At 40.9% G+C, this 24,762-nt stretch overlaps 1 protein-coding gene across 1 annotated transcript in view; it reads right to left on the bottom strand.

Annotated features, from left to right (window-relative positions):
- The window catches only part of LOC132998374 (CUB and sushi domain-containing protein 1-like), a 297,197-nt gene that overhangs the window by 47,516 nt on the left and 224,919 nt on the right, over nt 1-24,762 (bottom strand). Inside the window, exons 32-44 of the mRNA XM_061067984.1 lie at nt 18,692-18,808; nt 18,482-18,595; nt 16,718-16,813; nt 16,396-16,599; nt 15,210-15,334; nt 14,998-15,094; nt 13,866-13,970; nt 9,120-9,238; nt 8,861-8,930; nt 7,756-7,872; nt 6,392-6,601; nt 3,666-3,854; nt 3,019-3,196 (exon numbers count right to left, since the gene is read on the bottom strand). Coding sequence (XP_060923967.1) covers nt 3,019-3,196; nt 3,666-3,854; nt 6,392-6,601; nt 7,756-7,872; nt 8,861-8,930; nt 9,120-9,238; nt 13,866-13,970; nt 14,998-15,094; nt 15,210-15,334; nt 16,396-16,599; nt 16,718-16,813; nt 18,482-18,595; nt 18,692-18,808 — 1,741 coding nt within the window. The remainder of the gene's footprint in view (nt 1-3,018; nt 3,197-3,665; nt 3,855-6,391; nt 6,602-7,755; nt 7,873-8,860; nt 8,931-9,119; nt 9,239-13,865; nt 13,971-14,997; nt 15,095-15,209; nt 15,335-16,395; nt 16,600-16,717; nt 16,814-18,481; nt 18,596-18,691; nt 18,809-24,762) is intronic.

The raw sequence follows: 24,762 nt of genomic DNA, 5'->3' as shown, positions 1-24,762 counted from the left end.
TTGTTCTGACGGCGCTTATCACAGCTGATTGCTGCAATTTTCTGAGCTTTTATAGATGCTTTTTCCTGTTGAATGAAACAAACAATAACTGTGTTTACCATTTCTGGTTTGATTTTTCTTTCTTTTCAAAAGACCAGCACTAAGAGAGATCCAATATTATACAAAGCACGAATAGTGCACAAAATCATTTGAACATTGTCGAAAAATATTTGACAAATATGGTTATTTAATAAGCTTTTCACGTGGTCGGATGATTGCAGTGAGTAAACAGTATAACAAATTACTCTGCTGTTATGGTGTTAGATGCATCGCCCACTGTTAGAATATGGTCCAGTGAATTTAGTCAACATGCCAAACACAAATGGTGGCAGACCACAGAGACAACCTAGGCCCCTGACATCTGGATACAGCTGCTGTCACGTGAACTCTGTGGTACTGGGCAGAAACCAGTACACACACATCACTGAGAAATATGACAAAATGGGCTAAACACACCAATCACAACTTCGGGGAATGCCAAACCAGAAAGAAGCAGGCTGGTGAAGAAAACCACTAAGAGTGAATGTCTCGTCTCTTCAGATCATTAAAACTGCCTCATTGTTTGACTGCTGATTGAAAGAGTCAGCTGTTCCAGGTGGCTTTGCAAAATTGAAATGCTCCAAACTAAAGCAATGCCTTATGAACATATTACTCTATATGGCTTCTAATGTTCATTGCACAACATTAAGATTTATATATACACAGAAACCATTTGGAAAAAAATCTTTGGGCAACAGCATCTACAACTGGAGGTTTAATTTGACCAGAGACATGTTTGCTTTGCTCCACTTATTCAGATCAAGTATGAATCAGCTCGGGATCAAACTCATAAAACTAACCATTAAAAGTTTCATATTTCACTTAATAGAAACTTTGCATCCAATCAATTCCTTATTAACCCGGCAGTTCACATAGGGATTAATGTGTCTCCGCCCACTCTCTGTCCAAGTCAATTCACAAATCCAAACAGTCTAATGCCCAATTCATGAAATGAGCAGTGGCCCTGATATTATGCTCTTTTGAGTTCCATTAGATAATGTCTGATATTGTGCTTTTATTCACTGGTGCTGCACATAATTAAGGTACAAAATTCATCATGGATGAAGGAGTTTCAGAAGGTCTGACATAATTTTAGTCAATCATCCACTGGAAATACCCATAGTACATCTCATAATGCTACAACCTTGTATGTGTAAAGCAAACTTGTGTGTGTCTGGGTGAGTTGAAAGAACCAACAGATGAACAAAAAAAGTATTAAGCTTCAGGCCACCAGGATGTAAGCTAGAATGCAAGATCTGTTGAAGCACAGATGAGCATTGAGTGCATCTCCAATGAAAATAAAGGTGACCTGAGTCACTGATGCAGTAACCTTTCTTCTGACTGACAACAACTGGAAGGCAATTATGTGTGTTACACCTGTGCTGTGATGTGCACCAGCAGAACATCTGTCTGTAGTAAAACATCTTTGAAGTGACATACCTGTAACGGATGTAGTTTTGAAATACGTAATTTATTTTATGCACATTAGCTGATTTAAATACATCAAACGTACAGACTGTGTCTTTGATGGTTATTCAGTGTTCGAAAACAGAGAGCACTGACGTAGGTAACCGCTCTCTACCCTTTACCTGACTGTAATGTTGATGCAATAGACCTTTCGGATCATCCACTCTAAATCTGTCCACAGCCCTGGAAGGTAGATGGTATCCCACTGGGTCTGAGAAAAGGACTCCGCTCTTCAGAGTCAGCCTCCAGTCACTTCCAAATATATTCATGTGTTGGAGATACAGCTCGACTGAGCATTGCTACAGTCCATTATGTAGGCACTAATCTCACCTAACAGATGTCTTTTTGCTAGCCTACAATCTATAAATGTGATTTTATAATTCTATTCACTATGAAATGTACCAAAAACACACAAATCACAAAAGTCAATTTGCAACTGTAAAACCAGCCTCTCCACACCCATCTCCATGGCTGTGGTGGCTGGTGAGATTGAAGGAGAGTAGTCACCGACAGTGAATCTATTACTTTCCCTCTGCCTGCATTTCAGCTGCTCACGCCCCAGAGCTTGACTCTTCAGCCCGAACATTAACACCTGACCTCAGCACAAACATCAAATATGTCTTTACTGAACCAAACCTGCACCAATTGATGACATGTCCCAAATACTACAAGATCCTATTTTTCTTCCTTATAAATTCAATGTTCAGTATTGTTTTTGTGGGCAAACAGAAATTGTTAAGTGAGTAATTTCTCTTGGGCTGACCCCAACTTGTGAGATCCAGTTGAGTCCCGTTGGATTCGTGACCCCCAGCTCCACCATCCTTTTCATTACTTTTCCCCTCTCCCCACTGAATCTCATCATTACTGCCAGAGTTCCTGAGCCCTATCCGGGTCTCTGTGTGGCCATGAGTAAGATTGAATTGGTCAGTGGTCCCATTGTAAATGCATTACTCTCACACCCCCTCTATTACAATTTTACCTCCACACTGAATCCTATTATTACTGCAGGAGAGTCTGTGTATGCATATCACAGAGTTTGTGGGTGTGTGTGTATATACTGGGGGTCTAAGGAGCTGTGATCCCTCTGTATTGACCAAGCCATACACAGATGGATTTGAGTTGATCTCCTTGTATTATAAAGTAATAAACAATTGACATATATATATAGTATTCCTGCCTTTACAGAGTCAAGATCTTTTTTATAAAGTAAAAGATATATGAATAGAAAATGCAATCAATACCAGGGCTGTCTGTTTGAGAGAATATATGAGACGGACTGACAACGATGAATAAAAAATAAAAGTAAAAGTTGATTCGCCAGTTTCTTGTTAGTGTGCAGAGAGAAGACAGGCTACAAGAGCAGTCAGGACTCAGCCATCAGTGATGCAATCATTTCCAGGATAAAGGGCAACGTTGAGAAGAAGCTTTTGCATTTGTGTGTACGTGCTTTCAAGTGCGAGTACCCACACTTACCAGACAGCAATGTAATCAGTGACAGGCTCCGTCTGCAACAAGGTAAAGTTGATATAAACTCCGTGTCCATGGGGAACAGTGATGAGCCAGATACAATCCTGGGAGTTGGGATATTCATTGGGGTACTGTGGTGAATAGATGGTCCCATTTTCAGCCGTGACATTATATCCGCAAGGAGCTGTAAAAAAAAAAGTGTTGTAAAGTTATCCATTTGCAAATTTCACTTTCTTGTAACGTGCTAGACCTGGAAGGATCAGGGGCTGTGACTAACTGCTGAGCTGCAGACAGTAAAGATTATAATTATTATCATCTCTATTAACACCAGGAGTTATAGTGGTGGAAGTAATGAGGACAGTGATTTTTTGTATAAATGAGTCACACATGTTATTTACTTTCTACGTAACTTCATTCAAATTCAATCAGGATAACAATAACTTATAATTGTCTAAATTATGATTATGAATTGGTCTGTAAGGGATGTTTTTGTATTTCAGGAGGTTCTAACAGTTAAAAAAAGCCTGAACAATTGGTGGAGTGTATTTTTAATGGATAACATTATTGGTTTGACTATCATACAAACCATTTATCAAATTAACAGACATGAACATTTTTCGAAATAATCTCATATAAAAGTCATTGGTTCTTACCCTCACAGCGTGGAAACGGGTTGTTCCACTTCCGGTTGGTCCCATGCAGGCAGGTTAGTACCGGGTGTCCAATCAAAACATAGCCTGGGTAGCACTGGAAAGTTACTGATTGGCCAGCACTGTAGTCACTGTTGATGATGTCACCATTGGGGAAAGGAAAAGGGTCCTGGCAGTTTTGCAGTTGATAGGCTAAAGAGAGAAACAATGAGAATTTAACTTAGTTTAATCTGTTTAATTCCAGTTTTACATGATTTTTAGGCATCAGGAAAATAATACAAGCTGCTCATTGGTTTCCTAGAGGAAGGCGTTCAGTTATACTCTGAATAAATGCAATGTAGTTATGTTTCTCTATTTTCTGTTAGTCTCCCGAGTCCCAAATGTGCCTGCAAAAAGGAATTTTGAGTTTGATTGATTGCATTCAAACCATATTTTCTATGTACATCTAATAGACTTGGAGGGCAAGAACAAATCTATGTCTAACAGAGGTCACCAGCAGTAAGTGCAGCAATATATCTCATCTACTTCTACAAACTTCTCTGGAACACTGAAACTTTTTAGCACATCTCACTCTGTGTGAGTGTCATGGTAAGTCAAGGCCTTCCATTATATGTGCTATTGAAAAAGAGCAGTGGTGACTGTCATCAAAATGAGGAGAGAAGATAGAGAGAGCGCGAGAAGATGCACCCAGCACCAGGTCAAAACAAACAGGGTCCGTAGCAATATACAGATCCTGAGGTGCGTATTGTGCAAAGAGGTCGGGCAGATAACCCATGCTGGTTGTAGCAGGATCAAGAATGGCAAGGAACTGTATACAACACAATCAGAACACAGTGTGTGTGCAGAACACCATTGGTGCTGCCCAGTATGACCCAGCCCATGTCCAAATGGGAGAAGCCACAACAGAGTTTTGTGAGCATGAGAATGAATACCCTCTTGTACATTTGTATATTGACAAAACTAAGTGGACATGATAGAAATACAGAGGCAACACAAAAGGTAGTGACATCAGATGTAGAGATACCATATGAAAGCAGCAACTAGTGGGAATACAATAGGACATGGAAATTACCAGGATGAGAGAATAGGAAAAGGTGAAAATGTAGAAAATATGAAAGGCAGAAGTTGTCCAAGTGTTAGTGAGAGTATTTGTAGCAGTGGAACTACAACAAAGAAAATGGCTCCACAGATTCCAGGAACAACCTTCCATCGGATCATATTAGTGATGTTTGTGTCAAAACTTCAGCGTGTGGGTAGTTTTCCATTGTATTCATACAGATTGTTTGGGGATCCTGCCCTTATCCCACTGAGGCTTTACGGATGTGCACATGGCTAATGAACCATACATCTCTAAGGCAGAAGCTGAGCTTGTATCTTCAAGTGTGCAGGGGTGAAGGTTGGAGCACTACCAATCGTGATCCTCAGGGTAAGAATCGAGAATCTATACGTGTATTACATCCTACTACCTACGATCTAGAAAAAGGGGGCATCTGGTGCAACTCCATGTCCACACCATCCACATCAGTGCCAACAGTGGGGGCTAGCAACGACAAGGACTGCAGTGTTAAGGGACTTGGCCATAACAGATTGGAAGAAAAATAGGAAAATGATTGATTGTGTCCGAAATCATCCACTCACTCACTATTCCCTGCTCGGGAAAAGAAAAAGACGTTTTCAGACCCTACTTAGTTGTGCATTTGCACTGCGCCATTAATGACATCATTGTCGCAGGATTGCGACAAACAACAAAAAAAACAACGTCGGCCGGTGGAAAATATTACAGTAAATTTTAAATGTTTATTTTACACTTAGTAAAAAAAAACATATTGATCATCTTTAAATGTAGAAATAAACTTGTTTCCTGCTCTTTGTGCTGTGATGTGCTGCTCTGCTTCTCTTTACATTTATACAAGGGGTCGGACTGTTCCTGCTGCCCTTGCTCCTCTCGTCTCTCTGCTGAGTGCACAATGCATGATGGTATAGAATGCTCGGTTAGTGACCCTCGGTTGTGCACTACTCTTCATGATGCATTGTGGGAAACAATAAGTGCACTACATAAGGTATGGAAACTAACATTCATACAACACTACAAAATGCCGATCTGACCATATAGTGCACTATATAGTGGATCAGTGAGTTTTTTTTTTTACCATTATGAATATGTTGGTTAGTATGTAAGTTAATAAGGCTTGTTCTAGTTATGCTGGCATACAGACCCACAGTGCATTTCTGCTGTCTTTGAAGTGAAACACTCAGGGCTGTAAAGCCTGCTGGACACGATGGCTGTCTCTCACAGGGGCTTACTAACAATCCATCTCTTTTAATGATGAGAGGAAATTAGGCCATAAGGGTTTTTTGTAAGTCTTTAACATGACTCATCTGTGGATCAAAGCTCAAAATCTCTCAGCAATACATGTTTTCATTCTTCTCTTCATTTCTTGGTGCAAGCAAAGCTTTTTAATTTGGCCACTAGGTTTGGTGGTTACATTTCATCAAAACATTTGAGACCACTTTTTATTTAATCATCTGAAGCAACCAGCTTGTGTTCTCTACCCCAAATACGGGGAGACTAAACATTTGGCTCAGTTTGAATACAGGTGTGTGCTCTCAGCATCCCTTGAGGGGCTGCTTTCAACTGAGAGCGCCTGCGGGGAGACCTCAGGGTTTGTGTCTACAGTCATCACCTTAAAAAAAACAACATCTTAATTAGTCAAAAATAAGAAACTCACCCTGATAGTTCAGTTTGAATCCCGGCCTGTTCTCTGAGTGGTCACTGTAGAAGTGAACGATTGTCAGGTGGGTGGTGCTCAGTAGAGGAGGCGGGATCTGCGAACCAGTAAACTGTCCAATAAGAGCAGAGCTATGCTGTGGTCCGGCCCTGACCTCTAAGAAGTCATGGTTGTCTTCAGAAGAGAAGTTCTGGAATTGAATATGTGCTCCTAGAATACAAGGACAGAAATGCATGAGCGTTACAGTGTAGATGGTTTTTACACCCATCAGGATCATACATTTCCATGACTCAAGGGGGAATTTAAACGGTTTGAGAACATCAACAAAAAAAGTTTACTTTGGACAAAACGTTCACAGTGCACTGAGCTGTTTTCAGACATGAATCTCCAGTGAAGTGGGTCCAGACATTTAGCGGATATTTCCCTTTAACATATGAGTAACACAGAGTTAGATTGTCTGGATGAGACGCATTCACATCAACAGGAAAATGTCCAGAGCCTTCAGGCGGGGGGTGGTCCCTGGGTAGAACATGCAGGAAGCAGAACATGGATTCTGCTGCGGAAAGCACACTGTTTTTGATTACAGCAAATCTACAGCCGTGTCTGCAGTCATCACCAAAAGCTCTTAAATCGAATTGTCTTCCGAACTGGCCCCTGTTTTTCAACCTGAGTCAGTTGTACGCCTCCAGTTTCCCATCCGTCATGTGATGGACACCTCATCAACACGCCCACTTGCTCGCTGTGAATTTTTCTGGACATCTCTCATGCGCTCACTGGGACATTATCCATATATTTGACTAGAGGACTGTCAGGAAAAGTTCCGGAAAATGTCTGAAGCAACTGATTTTGACATTTGCTTTTACACATACAGCCCCTCCGGAAAGTAAAGGTAATGTCCGGACTTTATTGAATGTCTGAAAGCAGCTACAGGGACCACAAGATAGACCAAGTGCATTAAGTTTACAAATCGTTATTGGTGTGTTTTTATATTGCCATTTAAATTGTTTGTTAACATACAATTAAAACAACTCTAGGGACGATTGTTGAGTATTCTGTTATCGATATCATTACCCTATGAAAAAAATAATCACGTCATATACTTGCTATAATCTGGCAATAATGACGCACAGATAAAAACTGTGTCCTATTCAGCATAACATCGAATAGAACATCAGTTAGTGCACTCATTAAACAGAATACACCATGTGTCAGCCTTCAGCCAAACATGTGGTAGAGCTTTCAATAAACCGTATGTGCTGCAGATTTTGTGCTTTAAAAGAAGGTCTGTTTCCAGACTACACCAACAGATGTACTGAAAGTGACAAGTTCTCTTTAGCAATGCTTTAACTCCCCATCAAACTTACCATATCCAGTTGGCAGGGTTATTTGCCAGGTGCAGTCCAGGTTGCCGGGGTAGTTGCCAGGGAAACCTGGACTCAGGATGACACTGCTCATCTCAGACAACACCCCACCGCAACGAGCTGACAACACAAACACAGCAAACATAACACAAAGAACAGGTGAAAACAAGGGCAACGTAGAGATCATCTCTTTATCCTCTCTGTTCCAACACAGCTAGCAAAAAAGCCAAAAATGTATAATACAGCCACAAACAGCAACAAGACATCATAAAAACACTTGATAAGAATGTTTCAGTATGTAAGTATGCCAAATATGTATGAAATACGTTTTTTAAATGTAAAATTTCAATTATTTTGTAACAGTAATGTTTAGGGTTATGAACTTTGACCACTCGTAATATCTGTGAATATCTGGTGACTGAAATTAAAATATAGAAAGACATTAACTAGCAAAAACAAACATAGGTGCAAGTGTTCAGTGTGTGTCTAATAAATTATATGGCACTCTATTATTGTATAGTGCTGCCTTTTACAGACATATTTGGTGCTGAATGGGTTGATATAAGGAAAAAAAAGCTTGAATTTGAAACATTCAATGAAGAGGGCTGTGACAGGGTTAAGTTTCCTTAGTCCGGACATGTTAAGGTTGTGTTTAGCTGAAATTGGCTTCCTAGGCCTGCTACAAGTTTCACTCAGGACTGAGTTATTCCGCCTAAATGCAAACATTAACGTTATCAAAGTCCCTTGCAAACAGGATATCAAAATCCTGTTTGTATCCAGGAGTCTGGGTTAACTGACTTTCGTACAATATTCCATAAAGTGCAGCTGAACTAATCCACACACTGACATATAACTGATGACTTGAATAAACAGATTTTCATTTACTCTCAACATTTAAACTAAGTAATAAAATCCATCAAATTACTTTTTCAAAACCCATAACCCTTTGACATTTTTGTGTTTAAGGTACTTGTGTCACGTTTCTGTGCAGGTATCAAAGTTCAATGCCAACCTCACACCTACAAGATGTTCAATTATACATTTTGGAGGATATCCAGCAGCGCCATGTGGTGACGTGAGTGTGTGTGTGTGTGTGGGTTTGTGTTACCTATGCAGAGAGGAGGTGGGTAGTTCCATCTACGCACAGTACCAGGCATGCAGGAAATGTGTGAGTGGCCCTGAAAGTAATAATACAGTTGATTAGCTTAGAGAGGAGAATAGACAGTGGTTAGGAATTTTGTGCTTCACAATATCTAATATGCTTCCATTAAACTACACGTATAACATATCACAATATGCGTTTTACACACTGTATGAAAATTAGTAAGGAAAACAACTCTTTATTGGTCAGTCTATATGTTCATTACCTGCAACGTGTACCCGGGCTCGCAAGTGAAAGCCACCACTTCATTGACCATATATCTGTCTCCAGTTTTAAGTCCATTGGCTGGGATCATTGGCTCTGGGCAGGTGGTAAGACCCACAGCTACAGAAGAAAAACAGAAGTCCATACGACAATAAAAATTCAAGTTTTTATTTGATCTGTGTTAGACCTTTGGCTCAGGTCTTTGTCAATGTAATGATGATAATGTAGACGAGAAAACACAATAAATCTCAACAAATCATCACACTGATATGGATATTGAAGCTAAAGCCCTATAGCTGTCAAGACAAACTTGTGTTCCTCAACATATATGAGAAAGTTACAATATTTAGATGAAGAAATAATGTGCCAAATTAATTGTTAGAATTCTAATTCTTCTAATGACTTTTGTTTTGCACACAACAACTAATTTTGAATTGATAGTACAACAACAAAGTGTGTGCATCATCATCATTGAATGATTTTGGTCATGTGTTCACAAAACAATGAAAGTAAAAAACATACTTAATAAGTTTGACAGCAGGCAGCCCTTTATCAAATAGCATCAGTAAGGATCTGTGTGTTTGTGTGTGTGTGCGTGTGTGTGTGTGTGTGTGCGTGTGCGCACGTGTGTTTCACTTGGAAAATTCTGCAGGAGACTGCCCTAGAGCAGTCACCATGGCAACACAGGGGTAGAAGGGGGGCATAGAGTAAAAGAAGGGAGATAGGATTGAATGTTTGTTTGTGGGTATGCGTGCGTGTGTGCGTAGGTGTGTGTGTGTGTGTGTGTCTTGTTGGTTCATTATCTACTTTCCTACAAGCAAAACAAAGTGATCCCAGAGAGCTCAACCTACACACACACACACACACACACACACACACACACACAACACACACACACACACACACACACACATTTGTGTTGTCCCTGTGACATTCCATCAATTACTTGGATTTCCTGGAGAGTTACTTGGACCTTATCCGTAACCACTACTGGCCTAACCCTAAACTACACCACAGCGACCTTAATATCCGGACCAAATGGTGAATGGTCTTTATTTATATCGATCTGTTTTTGTCTTAATGACCACTCATTAAAGCACAGTTTTGCCATTTACCCATTAGCACACACGGGGTTCTGCATGTCGGACATCTGGGGCAGCTCAATGTGTGACATCTGTGAGTGAGCGTGCTTCTGTTACATGAGTGTGTGCTTATAGAGGGGTATGAGCAGGACTTTCTTAGAGTGAGCATAAGTGGAAAAAGCCGCATGAGACTGTGATGTTGAGACACACACACACACACACTGTATATTTTTAGGCAGAGCATCAGCAGGCTGTCATGACAACTGATCAATGGAACTATTCCATTTTGCCCACCATCACACTCTCTCTCTCTCCCTCTCTCTCTCTCTCTCTCTCTGTACAAACAAACGACCCCCTCTCTTCCCCGGTTATGAGAGAGCAGTGATGCTCTGTAAAACGCTGACAGTACCACAAACCAGCCCACTAGGGCCACTATAGTACAACCAGACAGTGTCAGCATTTAAGTCTAACTGACTGGATTTATTATACTTCTGTCTCTTTATTTGATGACAGACCAGGGACAGAGTTGTCTCACTCTGCTCTTTGGATGAAACGCCTTTCAGTCAGCCTAAAATGATGAGAACATCATCACCACAATCATTTACGTGTCCCCAGCAGATGATTTCTTCTACTCCTACAAGCTTCCTCAAAACTGCTATCCAGAGATTGGAGAACTTTTCGAAGCACAATCGTTCGTATGGTTCCATAATAATAATAGTTTGAATATACACGTGTAAATACCACAGTATTTGATAGTTGTGGATTTTTATGGGGACTGTATTATTTTGCTACATGACAGAATTACAAGACTCTTTTCACTCAGTAGAAAATGTAAGAGTAGAACCTCTTAAGAAAAAAAAGTGATTTTGATAAACAGATATATCTATTGGGTTAAACAATAATGGACAATTAGATTGAAGACTGGCCTACATGTGTTCTGAAATGAGTTGCCTGCCCTATAATGTACAGTACTGTTACTGAACTGTATTGCTGAGTAACCTGGGTCGGAGAATAATTGATCTCCTCCTCCTGGGCATTACTTCTTTCTCAGTAACAAAAACTAACCTGACTAAAACTACAATAGATTCAGGTGTCCATGGGGAAATAAAAAAAAAAAGGGCTCCCAGAAGGAGGAGATAAAATAATAATAAATAAATTGCATCCCCCTTTCGGAAAGATTTTATTGGAATAAAAATGTACCACATTGTCAGTGAAGCTTTAAGTCACTTAGGGCAGAATTCTGTTGACACAGAGGAAGATCTCAGTTGGTGCAGTCAGAATAAAACAATTCATTGCCTTTCTCATAATACTGTAGCCACGGTTTTATTGTCATGTGACACAGTGACATTTTAGCAGGGACTGTGAAGGCAGGCAAAATTTCTAATCAGCATGCATCACGTTCCGTCAGCGCTGCGCAGTGCTGCGTTAAGGCAAATGAGCCTGTATGTATCCGGTGGGTGTAACATAGTTCATCAGGGAAGTAGATTTCCCTGGTGTGTGCACTAAAACAGAAAAGGCATGTGTGCGTCTCTCATGGTGATGACGGTACTGCAATACCCATGTTGAAGCAGAACGTGAGACTGGAGATGGTGACACGAGTGCTGCAGTTTACTCCCCACCTCTGGTGAAGGTTTTTCCAGTTACGAGAATAGATTTTTTCCTGGTTTTGCAAACACGTTATTATCAAAGTTGAAAGCCTAGTTTGTGGTGAAACCTCCTTTAAAGAAGAGAGGTTCTTCTGGGATTCAAGTGTTTCACTCATTTCAAGATAAGTAGAACTACCATCTGAGAAGTACATGAGCTTGTATCTTTCAGTGTGGCAGGGGGGGGGGGGCTATGTTCCTGGATTGGTGTCTGTCCATCCATCTATCCAACCAGCCAACCAACTTATATTTGTATGGCCCTTTCATACAAATACTTTGAAACTCATGTTTTTACAAAATAAACCTCCCCTATCCACACACAAAGCAGTAAACAATTTCATAAATAAAAGACAATAATAGAGTAAATAATAAGAAAACACCTTCACAAATAAACAAAACTGATCAAAAACACCAGAGATAGGATAAACGTAATTTTAACACATTTGAGGTAGGTGTCGTGAACCTACCCAGTCTTGGGTAAGGGTTGTTTTTCTTTCCTTTCACACTCTTAATTTTAGTCCTGTTTTGATTATGATGCATCTCGTCACTCTGATTCCCACATTACAATTAGGGGTGCCCTGATCCCAGACCCACATTAATATGCCCCAACCCAACCTGAGAATATAATTTGTCTTGACTTAGGTCTCTGGTTGGGTCATTTTTACAAACAACCAAGAGGAGCCTTCAGGATGTCGATTTCTAGGACATTTTTTCTCCAAATCCTCTCCCCATAGAATCTAGGAGCCTTCATAAAAAAGCAAAGCCCCAAAAGCCTGCAGAGAATGCCACCTGTACTACTCTCAACTCAATAATACATGTGGTGCTGGCTTGAGCAAAATAAATGCTAAAACATAAAAATAGCTGTGGCCTGTTACACCATTTTCACCTGCAGATTATTCATGATACTGTATTACTGTATGAAAGGGTCCAATTCTGTGTGTCACATATGGTCTCATCAGTGCAGTCAGATTTGGGATGGATCAGGTGCACCTGCTATATAAGAGCCTCACTGAGAAGATGAGTGCAACCACAGTTAGAAATAGTGAAGCAGAAATATAGACATGGTGTACTGTGCCCCAAAGTGAACCTTCCTCTAGGTTTTCTCCCCCCAGTGATGGCTCGACAACACACAGGGACAGCTAAAATACACACCAATCAGACACAAAAGTGTGCGTTCACCTACTTACACACAGAAAACCCACACACGTTGAAATCTGCTCCCACACACACTCACAAAAGGGGACATGTTCATTGATCTAGAAGTGATTCTAAGCTAAAACAACTAGAAAGGCCTGAAAAGCACAACCGTGCCCTGACAGGTGTGTGTGTGTGTGCGTGTGTGTGTGTGTGTGTATAATCGTATCATCCATCTACATAGTATTGTTTGTTTACGACATGCATGTGTGTACGTGTTGTTCTTTTGTACTTTTGTGCATGTGTGAAACAAGCAAAAGCACTTGATGTGTGTGTATGTGTCTGACAGTGTTCCTGTTTACATCCCTCAAGGTGTGTGTGTGTGTTCAGTGTTGGTCGCAGTATGTGTGCATGCTCTCAGGCAGTACCAGTAGTAACTCGTTCAGGTCACTGACTCTTGCTATTCAATGTTAAGGTTTTGGTTGTGTGCGTGTGTGTGTGTGTGTGTGTGTTCCTGAACTTACATTTTCAGGAGGACCGTTTTAAGCAAAGACCCCGCAGAGTGAGGAACTTTTGTGTGTGTTTTTTTGATTGAGGTGAAAGGGGTTCAAACATTCTCTCCTCTGCTTTTTTACTTAGAAAGGCAGATCAATCAATTTATCCATCCATGCATTCTGACCTAAGTCACATTAGGTAGTTATATATACGTCCTAATCGTATTATCACATCCGAGCATTATAACACTGTAACATGTTAAAGTAAATATGAATGGAATATTCAATGATACACTCATGTTTACATCATAATCAAATTAATGTCTTATTCAAATAAAGATTGATAATCAGATTATTTGTGTCCAGGTAAACGTAGATAAAATCATTAACGTACTTTTGTATTCTAGGTGAAAACCTGCTGCCACCACGCTGATGTCACTCTGAAAATGCAGAAGGAGCTGATTTGACGTTGAGTTGAGGAGGGCGGGAGCTGTCGTACCTGTAACGCACAAGAGATACAGATACAACACAAACAGGTGAGGAGTACTTACAAAAACTAGTTATAACATTAGCGTTTGCAGGAATATGCTCAATAGATATTGAAAAACACAGGAGGATATAAACAAATACATACAAATAATTACGTTTATGTTACACAAGACAACATACAGATGCTCACATACTGTGCACAGTGACACTTTTTCCCCAACTCCTGTATAAATCCCAACACCAGCTGGGAAATGATGTGAATAGCAACTGAACGACATCCTGCCCTCAATGGACAGATAGGATTTTACTGTCCTTATGTGAAGCAACTCTCATCTGCCCGAGACAAGCTGCTCAGTGGCCAACACCAGATCACTGTGGTCATAGTGGGCAGCTCCCCTGTGTGGCATCTTGAGAAGGGCAAAGTGATTTGTGTGTGTGTGAGTGTGCAAGTTGTGCGTGTGTGTGTGTGCATGTGGCCCTATGGGCGGCATGTTTTATGTGTGATAGGTTTGTGACAGGTATGTGCTTAGGGCAGGTCGCAAGGGAAACTCCGCTGGGAAATTGTGAAAGGTTAGATCATTCTTTATCCCTCCCTGACTTCTTTCCCTCTCTCTTTCTCTTCCATCTTTCATTCAACCTCATGGTGAAACTCTTCCCCCCCATCCCTCCCTACCTCCTCTCTTCTCTCCCCTCACTAACTGCCTGGAAAGCAGAAGAATTACATGTCTTAAAAACATTGTTTTATTTTTGATTGAAGATATAAATCATATTTGTTGGTATTGCAACTCATCCATCTTAGACCTCCAGTGAATGCTCTTTGTGACTGTATCTATAGTTCAAGACCTGTCATATCTAATTCATCATAGATGTGTGTATTTGTTTCTATGTGTGTCTGTCAGCCCGTGTTTGTGCGTATCTATAGTTTAGCAGCTGTCATATCTCATCCATCATAGATCTCCGGAGTGTTTTTTGTGCATGTGTGTGTGTGTGTATGTGTGTGTGTGTGTGTGTGTGTGTGTGAGAGCATATTGTCATACCAGAAAATGACCCTAATTTAGGAGCTGTCATGTCTCCTCCATCGTAGATTTCCAGAGAGTCCCAGTTGTGCTCAGTGGCAAACGTCATCACTTGGATCTAAATATAAAACAATAAAAACAAATAAGCACAACAGCCTCAGAGTTAAGGTGTATCCTCCATAGTTGAGGGCATGTGCAGTGCATCGTACATTTCTATATAAGAGCATCTATACCTGTATCCCAGCCCCTTCGCTGACATGGATCCTCCACAGACAGTTGAGACTGTTTGGGTAGGGCTCAGGATAACCAGGCGACAGTATCGTACCACGACGCTCGGTCACGTTGCCACTGCAGGGAACTATAGAGCAACGACATACAATATGGATTTCTTAGCGAGGTTAACTCAATTCAAACAGATAACGCAGGGAGCCAAAGAAAGTAAATATGATTTACAGTACTTGTAGTATAAACTTAAGAGCTAGCTGAAACAATTTGTAAAAGGTTTTCCCTTGACTGGGAGGGATTTCACCCTTATAATGAGTTCCTTTAGAATCACAGATGATATATAGAGATGGACAATGTGTCTCCACTTCCTCCCACTATCCAGAAATGAAGCCAAAACCGCTGCCATTTCCTGCTGATGACATCGTTTGGAGCCACTGTCAGCACAGTATCAAATGGGGGATGGAGCTGTGCCATCAAGGTCCTGCCAATAACTGGCAAATCTAGGATTTTTCGAAATCAGGGGCCGTGAAGGAGCAACGATTTACCTCAACATCAATGCAAATTACTGATTCAGTGAGGTGTCATTTTGTGTTTACTGTTAGCTTAGAGTAAAGCGATATATTTGGAAAAAACAATTTCCAGCACACTGTACTTCGAAAAAAGCTTTTAAATAGATATTCTTGAAGAATGTCATGAAAATTCTGGATCAGATTTAATGTGGGGGCCGGCCCTCGTTGGATCCACTCCTAGATCTTGGCAGCTCCTGCTCCCAAAACTCGCTTTGTCATGTGTCCGTCTCAGTGGTCCATCAGTGTGTTTCATCCCATTTGAATAGCATGAAATGACAAATTAAACCCACACTGACATATAGTAGGTCAGTGTGATAAGAACTACCTAAGACATAGAAGTTAGAAAACAGAAACCCTCTTTGGGAAAATCTTTTGTCCAAGTTTGGTCCAGGTCCCATCCACTAACATAGAGGAGGCTAGGTTCATTACATTTATTACAGCCAGGCACCAGAATGCTTTGGCTTCACTTTTGGGAACTGCCATGTCATCCATCTTCATGAACATTCCATGGTTATAATCAATGTACAGATGTCTGGCCGTTCTGGTTGATTCACCAAAGCCAATGGACTGACTACTTCTTTATGTTAGCTGGTTGCATTCACTGTAGATTTCAGGGGAGCCTTACCTATACAGCTTGGAGTTGTTGAATTCCATTGTGCGAGGGCACCTGGTATGGCCTGGCATCGGATAGCACTGGACCCTTTCAGCAGATACCCTGGACTGCACTCGAAGCGAACCACGGAGCCTGCTGAGAACTCCGAACCGATCCGCCTGCCATACCGGGGCTCTGGCACCGAGCTGCACTGACTGTCACTGGTGCGAGGCACAGCTACAATGATGACAGTTACAATTAATATGAGGGGAACGAGGAGGGGGAAACAGAACTGCAGCTGTCAGGAGAGACACACAGATGTCAAACTTAAATTCGATGTAACGCTTTGTGTTACCTTGGAAGACAAAGTGAAAGCCTCTAGCTGACTGGCCACTCTTAGCATTGAACCGCAACATGATCTGATTGGAAGTTGCCAATGGCAATGTCTCTCCTGGGACAGAGACAGAAACAGAGACAGACATAGACACATAGATTATAAATTATAAGTAATAATAAAAATATTAATTCTTAATCTTATTTTGCAGAAAAAACAGACCAAGCCTGCACTGTACTAGTTTACTGTTATAACTTTAAGCTTCTCCTGTATTTTTCCCTGGTGGTAAAATGCCAAATGTCCTTACAAGTACAGGAATGCAAGAACAAACACACCAAATCACAGAGAAAATATGCACACACATTCACAGGCAAACAAAGTAACAGTGATAAATGAGAAAAACATGGCCTGGTGGGGCTGACATTTACAACCATCATTAGCTGCGTCAGGGTGTGTGTGTGTGATTGTGTACGTTTGCTCTGCGTGTTAATACGTTGGTGTGTCAGAATAATCAGTTAGTTCGCTGGAACAGTGTACAACAAATTTGTTTGTCCATGCTCGTGTGTGTGTGTGTGTGTGTGCATCTACGTGCATGTGTGATAGGGTAATGATTCATTTACTTTGTGAAGCCTGGTGTGTTTCATTCTTTCCTGCCAGTTTAAGCCAAAAGGGGAATTTCAAACCCAAATTAACTTTAAGGAATAAGCCACCCATCCTACATTATATAAACAGGCCTGTTTCCTCTGAACTAACTTAGATGGATGGTAGTTTGGAAGATAAATATTGCGTAATGTGCGGCTACATGTAGCCATACAAAAACTGTCACATCCTCCAAGTTAATATTATGCAAAAAAGCTCACTGATCCACTCAAGAGCCTCGGTGAAAAAAACAGAAATAAACGCCTGAGGGAACCATCATATCTGTCTATACATGTTTGTGTTTGCTTTATTTTGATGTTTTTCCTTTTTTTTTATCTTCAAACTATACTGTTTTCCAGCATTGTGATGCTAATTTAACTGCCAGTTGCGGTCTTGTTCCTTATTAAACAGCAACTTTTTTTCACCTCATATTTCTACAAGCACATAACAGAAAGAACTACATAAAATATCCTTATTTTTACAGTAAGAGACTAAATGTCAATCCCAAGGGATAACCCTGCAGCATGCCCCCTGGCCATGACAGAGCGGAGGAACATGAAATCCTGAGGAAATACGAGCCCATTTAGCCGGCATCTATGTTAATCAATATTTCTTCATATTACATTATCCATAGTCTGTCATTTACATTAATGTTGCTTCATCTTTCAATTTGTGTGCTGCTGCACAGTGACTCGAAACGTTGCCAGGCTGGGATGACTCCAACTTAGGAGGATAAGGAAACCCAGGGAGGATTGTGTTAAGAAGTATCAGTGCAGTGTATATGGTGGAGCCCCCACTGCTGATTTCTTCTTGTAAAGATAACCCATAATGGAATTTCACCAAATACATCACTGTCAAATAAATTGTGATAACGACCACTGGTGCTATGTTCTACAGCTCCTGAGAGCTGCTTTCTTATAAACGATTTCATTATAATTTCCTCTTTCACTGATGTGTTCAGGACCACAAGAAAAAAGGAATACAGCTGAGAAACTTTAAAACACTACTACACTGCAGAAGTTTTAAATTATATAGGCAGGACATGTTAAGTCATAGGTGAAAAAAACAATCAAACAAAACATTCTCTTCATGGCAGAATGACCCTGGCTGTGGCCGACACCCAATCAGTCACATTCAGAGACTCACCTGAATGGGACCCAGCCAGGGAGCTCAGCAGTCGAGCGTACTCATTGGCTCCATCAAACAGCTCCACTGAGTCGTTCATCGCCGTTTGGAAAACGGCAAACTGACCAAACACCACTGAAAAAGATGAACAGGAAAGTTTAAAATCAAGGTTTTTGTATTCTTGCTTCACTTACACAATAGCATGTACGGTGTGATTAGTTATGGACTAACCAAACTCTGGGGACACAGTGATGAAGTAGGAGCAGGTTTGTCTTGTGGTGTAGTTTAAGGGATAGTTAGGAGACAAAACAACCCCCTCAGATCCACCATACTGTCCTCCGCATGGAGCTGTGGAGAGACAGAGACAGAGAGATTTGTTTTTTAATTAACATTCTTAAATGCACATATATAAAGCAGTTTCAGTCAACTTTAGGTTCTGCTTACATGTTTTGTGTTGTGTGTATTTTGCAGAGAGAGAGAGAGGGCAAGATTCATAGAGACATTTTCACTTCAACTTCAGGAACATTCTGTGCCTGAACACATGCATATTATTACCAAACTGACTCACCAGTCTGGAAAAGCACTTTACAAAGGTGCAGCTTCTGTGAGGTCAGTAATGTGCCCATCTTTGCTTTATGTACAGCATTTAGAGAAGGATTGTGCAAATGGCAGGATGATATAAGTGTGGATCTGTCGCACCTAATACTGTTCACACAAATTGCAAGAGCCATGTCAGGAAAATGAATCAGCTCTAAAGAGCGAGTGCAACTTTGTGTAGCCACACTTTACCGACAGAAAGCCGCGATGGGAAAGAGCGAGGACTTAATTAACCTGCAATCTATTTGATAGAAATCTCAGCAGACAAAGGGTTAAACCATCATCAAGGGGTGTGCAAAGGGGTGCATGGAATTATGTTGTAATATCATAATATTTACATAATATTTGAACTCAAGCTGATGCTTACGGAGTTCCCATAATTTGTCGTTTGCGAAAACACAGGAATGTCAGATGACGTTATGAAAAGCAGATTTTATCAGAGCACAGAATCCACTGATTACACTGCAGTGAATAATACTGTAAATAGCTTAGAAGTGATGATGGATGTACATCTGCTGGAATATTGGTCCGTAGCTGACATCTAGTCGTGTTGCTTGATTGACCGTCAGCCCATATGGAATAATAAGCACTGATGATCGTTGAGCTGGTAGGGGATGGAATATTAAATTAATGCTTTGCTTTTGTGTAATCTGATATTGTCCGGTGTGTTCAAATAACTTCATAAGTATGGATGGAATAAATTATTATAAATAAGATATGTAGGATTTATTATCACGTAAAATTTTTGAAATTTGTTGATTCTGTCCAATTTATGAGCAGGACAGGAACGGGGAGAAGAGAACAGAGACGATTAAAGGTGAAACACCAAAAGACAGAGATACCGGAGAGGTGAAGAAGAGTTATTACTGTTTGGGGACTGCAACAATTTCCATATCTATTCTTCCTCAAATCGAGCAACTGAGGGGAAACTTACATTTATTTTCTACAATCTGTACTATTTAGTTTGACCCCCGTAATACAACATTAAATCTGGGTAAAATAAGATAAAACAACAGTAATTTCCGTTTTTTAATTACAATAACCTTCAAGCTTTTCCAGCAGCCTTCAGATCTGACTGTGGTTGTACTGGGCAGCTTCCCAGTGTGACTTTGTGCAACCATAAGAGTGGGATTGTGGCACTGCTTAAAAAGAGCGCTTGCCTCCCCTGAATAGATAAAGGTTAAAATAAATAAATAATTGCCTCACTCAAGTCTAAAGCACTCAGATATCATCATGCACTTGCTATCTTCCTTAGTGATGCTGTGCCAGGTTCGAGCTTCACTGACTTCTTTGTTTCCTCAACAGAAGAGAGATTTAAAACCTTTTTGTTCAACCAACATGGACGTTCACACCCTCAAAATACTACTATTAGTTGAAGGTCCATGTTTTTACATCGTTGTCCTTGTGTCACTTTAATCCGGCTTGGATGATGAAGCCAAAACATCACAAAGAGTCACTGTACTCATGTGTAGATATTGTAGAATTAAGAGTAAAGCAACAACACTGCATACAGCTTCATCCACTTTGCTGCTTCAGTGATTAAAGACATCATATAGCAGTGAAGCGTTTTTGCTTTTAATCATGTATTTTTTTCATGTTTTCCCTGCTGCTGGGAGCACTGCCCATTGGTCTCAAAGCTGGCGAGTGTATCACTGCCCTAATCTGTTATTCTTATGTATTCTTCAAAGAAAACTCAACTGACTGCGTTTGGCTCAAAAGTTGTTTAGTTTAACAGAACGTTCACGTTGTCCCCAAATATCACTTGGACCCTTGTGGCTCGAAGGCTTTGTTATATAATGAAAAAGTGTAGTTCTTTTGATGTCCGTCTTCGCCTGCATATATGTGTGTGTGAGTGTGTGTGTGTGTTTGTGTGTGTGTGTGAGTGTGTGTAAGTGTGTGTGTGAGCTCATGACTTCTTGAGTTTAGCCTCTTTGGGGACAAATTTCTGCCGAAAGACCAGTTAATTGGGCAACAATTTGTCCAGTTGGAGACAAAACTCAAAACACTAATAATTGGCTCAGTGGTTAGGATATCGGATGAGGCTTTGACAGGTAGTAGTTAGGGCAGAGGTGGGGAACTTCTGAGATAATGGATATTAATTTGATCTGGCCCATGATATGGAACATTAGTTCTTTAATTTGCATTGATATGTTGTAGATTATAAGTGAAAAGGACCTGAAAATAAATCTACTTATGTACAGATACATGAAAGTAAGTATACCAACAAAGTAAATCTACCACACACAACTGATAAATAACCTTAAATCTATAAAGGGAAATTAATTAAAAAAGTTTCTATTTTTAAATGTAGGTCTCTGATATGATAATGATGGCAGTTTGTGGATGATGCAGAAAAACCCATTCAGTGGCACTATGAAGCAGCATTGCGGTCTCACCTGATCACATTAAAAGGTTGTGAAACAACCAAGACGTGCACGATATTGTAGCAAAGGGTTTGTGTAACTGAAATTGCACTTCTGCTGCACCCTCCTCAGATTAGCCTCTTCCTCTTCACAACAACACAGCGGGATAAAAAGTTAAGAGAATGAATATATATGGGGCTGAGCGAGAGCACAGCGTGTAATTTCCGGTATTAGAGCGCTGCAATAAAAAAACAGACCAGTATCAATCCCAGCTTCCCTTGCTGCATGACCCACGATCAGCAGACCAAACCAGGAGAGTACCAGACCTGGTGTGTGGACATTTATACACCAGGTTAGAGGTCAATGAAATAGATGTGTATCGATGTGGGTGGTGGGCGTGTGAAAAAACTGCAGCAGCAAACACATCTGTCAACACCCCCCCCAAACACCCACATACACACTGCAGGTGAACTCATTTCAGTTGACTCCTCACCTCATCTGGCCTCTACTCCTCTCGTCTTGTTATGGTTGCCACTGTGTGCACCTCTGTGACCCCGTCCCAGAGTCCACCCACGCCATCAGCTGTGATCTCTAACAGACTTTAATTATCATCACCTCTGTGCTTGTCGAAAATGTGAGAGCAGGAGGGTGCAAAGGTGGAAAATGTTGTTTGAGAAATGGGAGAGCGCTGTGAATTAATCTGTTACTGGGGTCACCGACCTGTCTGCGGCCACTGAAATCTGAGGATGCAATTTTTTGGGTGCTTTTTTTTGGACTGTCGCTCATGTTTTGAAAATATTAAAATTATCTAAACGTCAGTAGCTGATAGCTTATTTGTTTTGGTTACATTTTTTGGACCATTTTGTACATCCCCTGGAGGGTTACTTCCTCAGGCAAAATCTGTAGCATTTCACTCTTGTACAAACTGTGCATAAAGGGCTCAGAAGGCCCACCAGAGAACCCAGAGGCACTTTCCAATTTCACAGTGGGACAGCACTGAGCTGCTGCAGACTTATCAGCAACACATGTCAAAGTACATAAAGCATGTGTGTGGACATCAAGACTCAGCCAGTATTCTTGGTAATGTTGGTTACTCAGCAAAAGACGATTTACATGCCCAGAGTGACAAATATAGCAAGACTGATTTGGTTCGTACTCCATTGAGAGATAGTTCTACTCCCAGCCATTCATCCACCTACAGCTGACTCCCATCCCCTCCTACTTCCTTCTTGTTTCCTAAAGCAGCAGAGTAATCACCCTCTGTCGCCCCTCTCCTCCTGATCCTCCGCTCTGACCCTGATTGATATTTTTGGAATTGATTTCTGTTGTGCTGCTGCATTGAAACCTTGAGGTCTTGAGGTCTCGTCTTGATCTACCCACAATTCCCCAGTGGTGATGCTCTAGGCTCAGGTGTCAGCCTTATCAAAAGCCCTTGCACACACACACACACGTGCTTTGATCACTCAAACTCAAAAAACGCTATGCAAGTGCACTTTGATTATCCACACACAGACACAAGAACATACACGTGCACCGTTTTGAGGTCCTACTGACACACTGTCTGTGATTAATTTAGTTTTTGCTCTTACACACACTTTATAGTTGTTTATACACAACAAGAAATGTGTGTATAGGTTGTGGTTAAAAGTCACTGGCACTCATCAAATTCACACCGTGTGCATCTTTAAGGGAGAGCACATGTGTCAAGTGTCATTTTCTAGATGTGCAAAGCTGATTTTAAGTATTTTGAAATTTGGTATTGTTTACTTTCATGTTCCCCACAGCTTGCAGTCTTCGTTACCTTTTCTGATGCACTAAGGAATTACTTATTGCGTTACCAAAGCCTGTTGATCAGTAGATTGGGAGACACCACTAGGATTGTATATCATGAGCTGTGTGCATGTCAAAATAAAACAGCACCGTGGAACTGAGATCTAAAACAGGGAACTTTGGTTTAACAGCAGCATTCATTCATTTCATTAAAATTAATGAAAACAGTTTTGTATTAAAGCAGTATAATGTTGCTGTCAGTACAAGGCCTTGTTGTGCATATAATGACATGAAAAAAGGAAAATCCTTAATATGCACACAAGCAGTCTGCAACGCTCGAGGCTATGGGGTCAAAAGGATAATCTCAGAGTGAAGAATAGTATTTTAGTCAGATTCATCGATAATACAACTTCAGCTGACAAAAAGTAAACAAACAGTTTTTTTTGTTTTTTTTTTTTACATTAGTGACATAGATATTGTTCAGCAACACACGCACACGCACGTTTGTTTGTTTTGTTTTTTGTAGGGACAAAAACTAAGTCCTCAAATAATTAATTTTCAAGGTGAAAACAAGGTTTGAGGTTAGGTTTGGGTTCAAGTTAAGGGTTATACAGTGACAGTTATGGTTAAGCTTGGAGCAATCTCTGACCTGTAAAGCCCCTTGAGTTTGTGTGTGTGTGTGGGGGTGTGTTTGTGTGTTTGTTTGTGTGTGTGTGTGTGAGTGTTTGTGAGAGATTAGTGCCTCTAGGCGGCACTGTGTAATAGCTACATCTCTCTCTCCCGTCTTCATTTCTGTGTCTCTCTCCCACTCTTCTTGCACACACACACATGCATGCACACGCACGCATGCACATGCACACACGCACATGCACACACACACACACACACACACACACACACACACTCACACACACACACACACACACACACACACACACACACACACACACCTCTATCAACAGTCACAGAGAATTCCCTCTTTCTCGCACCAGCTCTTAGTTACCATAGAAACCAATAAAAGAGTGGTTTGAGACGGGAGGTGTATGCGTGCATGTGTGAGAGAGAGAGAGCAAGGAGGGGGGAGAGAGAGAGGGAGTTAGTGAGAAATGTTGAGGGAAAAATGTAGAGTAAATCAGACACAGGCAGAGGATGTGGGAGGAAGGTGAAATAAGAGAGAGAAAGGATGAAAAAACGAGACGAGAGGGAGGAGAATACGATGTAGATATGGGGAAAAGAAGAGATGAGGAGGAGAATAGAGGAAAGCGAGTGTGTATGTGGGGTGGAGGGAGAGTGGGGGGCTGAAAGTGAAGACGAGAGGAGACAGTGGGAGTGTAAGTGGAGATGTATTATTTAAAGAGGTCTCACCCTGTCTAATGAGTTTGGTCTAAAAGCCCCAGGAGCTGCCCAAAGACAGAGACAGACAGACGGAATAACTTCCCCTAACTATGTGGTGAGAAAATTCAATGTACAATATGAGCCGAGGGAGGAAAAGAGCAAGATTACTGGCTGGGACTGGATTAGGTTCAATCCTTTCGCTTTGATTATGTGAAAAGTTCAACAGTGTAGGTGAGG

The sequence above is a fragment of the Limanda limanda genome, chromosome 3, assembly GCF_963576545.1.
Source record: "Limanda limanda chromosome 3, fLimLim1.1, whole genome shotgun sequence".
Classification (NCBI taxonomy): Eukaryota; Metazoa; Chordata; class Actinopteri; order Pleuronectiformes; family Pleuronectidae; genus Limanda; species Limanda limanda.
The sequence above is the reverse complement of the archived record's forward strand: the minus strand, read 5'-3'. Positions and strand labels throughout refer to the sequence as shown.